The sequence below is a fragment of the Gekko japonicus genome, unplaced genomic scaffold (genome assembly GCF_001447785.1).
Source record: "Gekko japonicus isolate JY-2015 unplaced genomic scaffold, Gekko_japonicus_V1.1 scaffold2196, whole genome shotgun sequence".
NCBI lineage: Eukaryota > Metazoa > Chordata > Lepidosauria > Squamata > Gekkonidae > Gekko > Gekko japonicus.
This window is the reverse complement of record NW_015160288.1, coordinates 262,085-271,474: the sequence shown is the minus strand read 5'-3', so window position 1 is coordinate 271,474 and position 9,390 is coordinate 262,085. Positions and strand designations below refer to the sequence as shown.

The 9,390-nt window shown below is 46.6% G+C and overlaps 1 protein-coding gene across 1 annotated transcript in view; it reads right to left on the bottom strand.

Annotated features, from left to right (window-relative positions):
• Positions 1–7,808: 7,808 nt before the first annotated feature.
• The window catches only part of NFRKB (nuclear factor related to kappaB binding protein), a 44,778-nt gene continuing 43,196 nt past the window's right edge, over positions 7,809–9,390 (bottom strand). The window contains exon 25 of the mRNA XM_015415795.1: positions 7,809–9,037. Coding sequence (XP_015271281.1) covers positions 8,912–9,037 — 126 coding nt within the window. The 3' untranslated portion in view covers positions 7,809–8,911. The remainder of the gene's footprint in view (positions 9,038–9,390) is intronic.

Genomic DNA, 9,390 nt, shown 5'->3' with positions numbered 1-9,390 from the left:
TCGAATGTTGGAGGCGAGACTCAAGCAATGCAGCCAGTGGATAGGGACAGATTCTGAGTGACACACCAGGGCACCAACCAATTCTGGAGTGTGTGGAATGTTCTAGAGAAGTGCCACCACCATTCGGCTTTTATATATAAGGGAGATAAGGTGTTGGACTTAGAGGTGGCAGAAGTGCAGTGCCTCTATAGACTGTGGGGAGGCGGCAGAGAGTCAGTATGCTTACTCCAGTTTGGTGTAGTGGTCAAGTGCGCAGACTCTATTCTGGGAGAACCGGGTTTGATTCCTCACTCCTATCCCTACTTACTGAGAAGAGAGTCATTGATTTATTATTTTTATTACAATAAAAATTTCACTAGGATTTATTCCCTAGTAACTCGGTTGAGCCTCCAGGTGGGGCCTGGAGGCCTTCCACTATTACAACCGATCTCCAGATGACAGAAATCAGTTCCTCTGGAGAAAATGGCTGCTTGGGAAGGCAGACTCTATGGCATTTCCCCACTGAAGTCCCCCCCCTCCTCAAACTCCACCCTCCTCAGGCTCCACCCCCAAATCTCCAGGTATTCCCCAACCTGTAGCTGGGAACCCTAACCCACTGTCCTATTTCTTGTTCCCAGAAATGTGTCATGAATGAAGTCAACAGTCGTGTTTTTTGGTGTGGTATTCAGAGGTTCCATTTAGCTACCCTGGCTGATAGCCATTGAGATAGTTGTCCTTCATTAATTAAAGTCATCTAAGGCATGGGGATGGCAAAGGATGAGATGGTTAGACAGTGTTATTGATGCAACGAACATGAAATTGAGCAAACTCTGGAGGATGACGGAAGACAGGAGGGCCTGGCGTGATGTGGTCCATGGGGTCGTAAATAGTCGGACTCGACTGTGCGACTGAACAACAAAATAGGCACGGGACATCACCACACCTTGTGTACATCGTTAACAGGGCCAGAAGTCTAATTGAAGACATTATTTTTATGTGAAGTGTTTTGAGTAAAGGCATAAATGGGGGGGGGGAGCTATTTATACCCTTTTCAACCCAATGGGGATACAAGCAGAACTTACAAGATTGTTTTCCCCTCCTCCATTTTAACCTCACAGCAACTCTGTGAGGTAAGATAGGCTGAGAGAGTCTGACTGGCCGAAGGTCACGGAGCTTCCGTGGGAGAGTGGAGGTTTGAATGTGAGTGTTTTAGATCCTAGTCTGACACTATAGCCTCAACACCACACTGAGTGGAAATTCTGATTCTCTGAAAGTGGTCATTAGATTGACATACTAATGTCTGTCACCAAGATATTTAAAGTTGCGATAGAGATTCAGTGTGATGATTGTGCCCTACAAGCTAATTTTTCCAGTTGGGTTACTACCTGTCTCTGCCCTCCAGACAGGACTTCTGTGGTATGTGTGGTAAGCAAAAGAAAATTAGTTGGGGCATGTAAGAAGAACCCCACTGGATCTGACCAAAAGTCCATTTAACCCAGCTTCCTGCTTCTCACAGAAGCCATCCAGCTACTTCCAGAAAGCCTACGAGTAAGACATGGAGGCCAAGGGCCAGCAACAGGTATTTAGAGGTACACTGCCCCTGAATGAGAGCCAGTTTGGTGTAGTGGTTAAGTGCGCAGACTCTAATCTGGGAGAACCGGGTTTGATTCCCCACTCCTCCACTTGCACCTGCTGATGTGACCTTGGGTCAGTCACAAGCTCTGGCACAGCTGTCCTTGAAAAAGAGCAGTTTGTGTCAGAGCTCTCTCAGCCCCACCCACCTCACAGGGTGTCTGTTGTGGGGAGGGGAAGGGAAAGGAGTTTGTAAGCCGCTCTGAGACACCTTTGGGTAGTGAAGGGTGGGGTATAAATCCAATCTCTTCTTCTTCTCTCAGCCCCACCGACCTCACAGGGTGTCTGTTGTGGGGAGGGGAAGGGAAAGGCGTTTGTAAGCTGCTCTGAGACACCTTTGGGTAGTGAAGGGCGGGGATATAAATCCAATCTCTTCTTCTTCTGTGTAGTCACTGCAGTGAATAGCTCTTGATAACCATATCCTCTGTGCATCTGTCTATTCTCCTTTCACAATCACCCAAGCCAGTGGGAAGGGCTGTGGCTCAGGAGTAAAGCATCTGCTTTGCATGCAAACAGTCCCAGGTTTAATCTCTGACATCTCCAGATGAAGCAATAGATGTCGGGAAAGACTTCTATATGAGACAAGGGGGGGTGGCGATAGAGAGAAGGGTTGGACTTGGCCATGAACACTGGGAGCATCTGAGGCTATGCCTTAGTGGTTCACTTTGGTCCTTGGCATGAGGAACTGGCCCTGCATGCGAAACAAAATGGGTCTGGGGTGCTGCTGTTCAACATTTACACCATCACCCCTCTGAGTTATCCCTGCGGTGTTTACACTGAAACAGGATCGAGAGCAAGAACAAGAGCGAGAGTCAACATAGCCAGGCTTCCACAGTGGCTTTTGGTTCAAAGAGCAAACAAGGGAATGATTCACTGGGAGGGGCTGTGCAAGAAACTGTCATCTAGACAAAAATAAACGGCAGAGAAGCGTATTACGTAATGACAGCGTGGTCAAAAGCCAATACCAGCAGAGCACCCGGAAGAGGCAAATGCCATCGCTTGGGGGAGATGCAGCCTAACACCTTCTCCCAGTTTTACATACGTGCGCTTGAATAAACTCAGAAGGGCCCTGGCAAAGATGCTCCATTGTTTCCTGCTTCAACACAGGCCTGGGCCTAAGCCACCGTCTTTCAACCTCTACAGAATCTATTCCCCAGCTGGGTGATGCCGAGACATTTATTTGTGCTTTATCTAGAGAGTCAAAATGCAATTAAAGCCAACCTTTCGTTGCAGTCCTACTGCCGTTGCAAATCGTGCGGCATAACGCAGCGATCAAAGGTAGCTGCCTCAACCTGTTTATGTCGTAATCTCGCTTCAAGCTTGTAGATATAATAAGGCGGTCGATAGTGTGTGCTGGTGACCGACCTGTGGCTTTAAATAAACATAATACATCTAACGGTGCAGCACAGGGAAGCTGTGAGCTAAATTAGAACACACAAATGTTTGATTAACTGCATCCAAACTGATCTAAGTGCAACTGCCGCACCCCACAGCCCCTTATAAACAGAGAAACTAAAAGCAAGCTGGGCAATTCCTAGTTCCAAGCGTAGCCACAGAGGCGGAGTCAGGCAAGCCACTATTTTTCTCCCCCTCATTCAGCCATACAGGGAGACTAATTGTGGCCTGCAATACAGAGCTGTTGTGAAGAATACTGCGATAATACAAAGTGCTATGACGAAAGACTGAAGAGTCTGGGATTGAAGAGATGACTAAGAGGGGACGTGACATAGCAGGGGTCTTGAACTCATTTAATTTAAATGAGTTTAATTGGAAGGGAGACCTCCTTGGAATACCAGAGGCGGGAGGTGGGGGCAGGCTTTATACAGCCACCTCGCTGAATATCTGCCAGGCCCCCAGTAGGGGTCAGTCAGCAGAGGTTACCATGACTTCCAGGGGCACGTACGCACTCATGCATACACATATAAAAAAATACCTCCTCCCCAAAGGTTATATCTTGGGAGATCTTGTTAGTCTCTAAAGGTGCTACTGGGACTCAAATCTAGCCCTTCACTGCCATTGCATTGTTCATTTAAACACGGTCCATAGTTTTATTTGCCACTGAGAAAACAAAGGTGCACTTACCTGTAACTATTGTTCATCAAGTATCTTCTGTGCAGGCACACGTGGGGACTGCGTATGATCAGACCTGCCATTGGAGAGGTCCTTACAGCTAAAGGCCTCCAGGGCCCCTGCGTGCTGGTGCCAGAAACTTGTTCCTGCTCCAGCTTCTTGACTCACCTGCAAATCCAAAGCGTAGTGGCCAGTGTTCCCTCTAACCTGAATTAGTGTGAGCTAGCTCAGTTTTTTAGCCTCTGGCTCACACATTTTTGTCTTAGCTCAGGAAAGATGGCTCCAGTGCAAACTAATTTATGCAGTAGCCAAATCAATCGCTCACAACTTTAATGCCAGTCGCTCACAAAGTAGAATTTTTGTTCACAAGACTCCACAGCTTAGAGGGAGCATTGGTAGTGGCATATAAACATACCTGCTGACGACCAAGGAGCAGCTTGGCAGATCTCGATCAATGGTACTACATCAAAGAAAGCTGCCGAAGAAGCAATAGCTCTAGTAGAATGGGTGTGAATGTTTAGTGGGCACGGCAGCTTGGCTAAACCATAGCATTCCCTAATGGTTGAGACAATCCACCGGGACAAAGTCTGAGATGAAGCCTTCTTACATCTATTAGGACCAGCAAAACATATCAACAGTGCTCTATCCCTGCGGAACTCCAGGGTTCTTTGAAGGTAAAATAATAAAGCCCTTCTGACATCTAGGGAAAGCAACAATCGCTCATTTTCAGAGCTTGGGGCAGGAAAAAAGTTGGACAAAATAATATCCTAGGATCAGTGTTCCCTCTAAGCTGAGTTAGTGTGAGCCAGCTCACAGTTTTTTAGCCTCTGGTTCACACATTTATGTCTTGGCTCAGCGAGGAGGGCTCCAGAGCAAACCAATGTATGCAATAGCCAAATCACTTGCTCACTTTGAGGCCTTTAGCTCACAAAGTAGAATTCTTGCTCACAAGACTCCACAGCTTAGAGGGAACATTGCCTAGGATACCTGGAAACTACCTTAGGGAGAAACCTAAGACTGGGTTCAAAGGATTACCCTCTCAGGAAAGATCTTCAAACATGGGGGGTTCCACCTGAAGAGCTGCTAACTTACCCTCCTGGCTGATGTAACAGCCACTAGGAAACAGACTTTCATAGAGAGTTCAGCCAATGAGCACATGGAAAGGGGTCCAAAGGGCTTAAGCATCAACTGAGCCAAAACAATGGAGAGACTACCAGGGAACCAATGGGTCCCCAAGGTGGGCAAATATTACATAGTCCCTTAAGAAATCTTTTGGACAAGTGATGGGAGAAAACCAAACCCCCACCCCCCCCAACTCCCCTATGGTAACAAGAGATGGCAGCCAGGTGGACCTTTAAGGAAGACAAGGCCAAGCCCTTGTTCCTCAGGTGCGATAGTCAAATGTAACCTGCAAGGAAGCACTACCCTGAGAAATCTCCCTGTTGTGGGCCAGCCTGAGTCCAGAGAGGTTGAAGACTCTTCAGGAGTTGAGGAGCCGTATGCAGCCAGCTCTGAACAAGCAAAAGCAGGGGTGTCGAACTCATTTCTTATGAGGGCCAGATTTGACATAAATGAGAACTTGTCGGGCCGGGCCGTGTATGTCATAAAACGTAATGGCAGGTAGCAGAGATATAAACTTTAGAAAGGACACAGACAAACACAATTAAAGATTTTTTAAAACTTAAAACATTAGCGCTCTTGCAATATTTTGTTTATTTAACAGTCTCTGATAACTGCCAGTTCTCGCTCTGAATTATTGCATCAACATCTGAAGAGTGTCTGTGCTGTAGCAATCTTGAACATGCTGTTTAGGTGTTATTCAGTTGTGTATCTGTAAGTTGCAAACTACTTTTGATTTGCTGACATTCATTACAGAAATCTCATGGTCAGTGCTTTGAGCCTAAGAACCAGAGGAAAACATGAAATGGCTGGGCATTGCAAGCTTTTGTACATACGTTGCTTCGTGTGCTGGTCAAGAACATAAGAAGGTCTCTTGACACAGACTGAGGGCTATATGTTTGTCTACAAAAGTATAGTCTTCCCCAGAGAAATAACTAAAACTCTCATGAGGCAGTGCAAGAACAGAGAGACAACAACGTATAGTGGTCAGTATCAACCTACTGTCTGGGAAGTCTAAGTTCAAAATCCCCAGTCTACAAGGGAAATGTGCTGGTTGAACTGACTCACAGCCTAATTCACTTCACTGGCTTGTTGTTATTCCTCATCTAAATAGTTCACATTGCTTTCCTACTGAGAAAGACTGGATCATGAGGGCATAAATACAGTGATAAAGGGGAGGCAAACTCAGTTGCACCCATGAGAGCCCTGGCATAACAAGCCCAACAAAACACACTCTCTCTCTTTCTCTGTAGCAAGACAACAAGCTCATACCTTGAATAAAACTCCGTTGGTCTTAAAGGAGCTTTGTATCTCTCCCATGTGATTGAGGGAACTGGGCAAAGTAAGCTCTCCCTCCCTCCTGGGGACAAGGAGGGGGAGTAGCCTCAGTCAATGGATGGAAGAGAGGCTTGGATCAGTAGCTCTGCTGTGAGATTGAGAGAGCCTGGCAAAGCAATCTCTCACTCTTCCCCTCCCTCCTTCCCTCCAAGGGAGGAGGAGCCTCAACCAATGGAGGAAAGAGAGGCTTTGCTCTGTAGCTCCTGTGTGATTGAGAGAGCCTGGCAAAGCAAGCTGCGATGCAGAAGGAAGCAAGAGAGAGGGAGAAGGAAGCAGATGACAGCCAGTTGCTTGTGGGCCACATACAAGACCTGTGGGGGCCAGATCTGGCCCACAGGCCACATGTTTGACACCCCTGAGCTAAAGTTAATGAATTAGAGATACAGGAGCCTCAAGATTCATTGCCGGCAGCTGACCCTGACCCAGCCATGCCTAGCTCTGAAGTAGCCAATGAAGCACAACTGCAGGAAAGTAGCCCACCAGTCTCCAGTAATGTGGAAGAAAATTCTTGATCAAATTAGGAAAACAATCTTTTGTGTGTGTATTTTGAGAGACTAGGAAAAAGGCTCGTTGTGGAAATAAATACAATGGCCTCTAGAAAGAGGCTCTGGGCGGGTGCCCCGGCCTTGGATACTCAGTGTCAATTTGCTGTGGCGACCTCAGCAGGGTATAATGACACTGAGTCCACCATTTTCTCCAGAGGAACTGATCTCTGCTCCCTAAAGAACAGTTTGTAATTTTGAGTGATCTCCAGCCATCACCTGGAGATTGGCAACGATGGTTCCCCAGAAAGGGAATGGTTGGTTTGGAGGGTGGAGTCTATGGCTTTGTACCTGTCTGAAGTCCCACGCCTCCTGAAACCTCACCCTCTCCAGGTTCTCCAGGAATTGTCCAACCTGGAGTTGGCAACCCTATCTCCTTCCCAGCCAATCATCAACCTATCTTTATTTCCCCCTCACTCTTCAGCTTTCCACCCCACACACACCTGCAGCCTCTCCTGTGCTCTGAAGCCCTGACTGCTACGTCACATTGGCTGTCATATGGGGGCCACCTCAGCAGCATATAAGGATACAGAGCCCACCATTTTCTCCAGGGGAACTGATCTCTGCCATCTGGAAAGCAGTTGTAATTCTGAGTGATCTCCAGCCCTCACCTGGAGATTGGACACATTTTACCTCAGAAGAGCAAACTGTTTAGAATGTTAGAGGCAAAAGCCAATCAAGTCACATATGCAAATGACCTGTGTGTTCCGAGGCAAAGGCCAATGAGGCTGCATATGCAAATAACCTCTGTGTTCTGACTGGCTATGGGGGCAGAGGAATAGCAAACTGTTTAGAATGTTGGAGCCGAGACTCAAGCAATGCAGCCAGTCGACAGGGACAGATTCTGAGTGACACACCGGGGCGCCAACCAATTCTGGAGCGTGTGGAATGTTCTAGAAAAGTGCCACCACCATTCGGCTTTTATATATAAGGGAGATCTCCACCACAATGATCTTGCTTTTCCTCCACAAAGTTGGCCATTATCCCCAGTGATGGCATGACTCCAGCTTAGCCCTAACCAACCCTCCAGGTAGCCCGTCAACTGCCCCCCCAAGTGAAGCTACAGAAGGTTTTCGAGTTTGGTGAAACGGTAAAAGGCAACCAAAGTAGATTAACTTTAATGGGGATATATTCCAAGGCTGCCTGAAAGAGAAACTGGGTATTAAAAAAAAACGAGGAGACAATATCAAATAAACCATTTTACAAATGAATAAACCAAGGCTAGTAACAGGTAATAAATATTTGACTTCAGAGTACGGACACATTTTTTTTTTCCTGCAGCCCTAAACCAAACTTAAGCAGGGGTGCAAACCCATCTGTTTCTGTACTAGATGTCTCTCTTCACGTCTGCCTTAAATGTACAGAGAACACGTTCTGGGTAAGGGCACCAATGACAGAAGATCTCTTCTGGTTTACCCAAAAAAACTGGGGGAAGTAAAATCAAGTTATGACGAACATTAGTTAAAATGGGCTGGTGGGAAAGCACTGAGCCTAGAGCACACAAGAAAGCTTCTCTTCCTTTGAATTTCAAAGATGCTGCTGCGAAGGACCTCCTAGAGAGGCTGTGTGCTTTTGGCTTTGCCTCGCCTTCCCAAAACATCTCTCTCAGCTTTTCCTTCAGGGAAGCATTTCACAGAAGGTCTTCTGTGTATCACAATGTGCAAAATCTGATGAGGATAAAGCAGACTGGTAGACATCAGTGCAGACAAAGAAAGGACAGTCAGTAAGAAAAACGCCTTTGTTAAAAGCAACTAAAATGATAAAATAGAGACATAAACAAATGCTTATGATTTAACTATTAAAAATCCACTATCTGAATGGGCACCAGAATAGCGGTAGAAAGGATAAAATCTTGCACAATTCATTCCATGACCTCCACGGTTTCTCTTGCTGTATTCAGAAAACTCTGCTGAAACCCAAACTTCCTTCCAAGCGTCTGCAGCATGCCAAGAACAGAAAGGCCATTTAGGAGGAAAGCCCAAAAAAGGGGGGAAACCCTAACCTAACTGTACTGCCAGACCTGCATCTCAACATGAAGACATTACGTCGTTAAACACAGCACCCTCCGGTGCTTGTATGAGGGTTTGTGTTTCACTTTCTGGCCAATCTAATGGCAAACATTCTTCATGAGAGATTCCAATATTCCAGGTACCAACTCTAACCCAAGATGAGCAGAAGTGAGAAAAGACGACTAGCGCAACTTTGAAAAAAGTTATCTTCCGTAGCCGAATTTACTGTGGATCTTGTGCCTGTTTGGGAGACGGTGCCGCAGTCACAACCACCGTGGAGACCGTTTTGGTAGAGCCAGACACAGTGCCCTGCTGGAGATGGGAAGCAGGGACAGTCTGAATTCGCACCTGTGCAAATGGGAAAGAAGCAGAGGTTAGTTGCATTGCATACTCCACTGTCATGTTGCAAAAAGCACAAATACTTAGTGGGACCAGAAGAAGAAATGGTCACCTCTCTTCACAAAGCTACCCATGACCAACATTTAAGCAGGGCTATTAGCATGAATGTAAAATGAGTGTTACAATCACTATATCTAATAGCCAAGTTGCCCCCTCCGTGCGGATCGCTATATCCGCACTTCGGGGGCACTTGGGGGGGCAGGGGGAGGTTTGTGCACTCCTGGGGCAATCCCCAGGGGTGCACAAAAATCTAAACACTAAAAAAAAATATCAGGGGGATGTTTAAATCCCCCCGAAAGTGA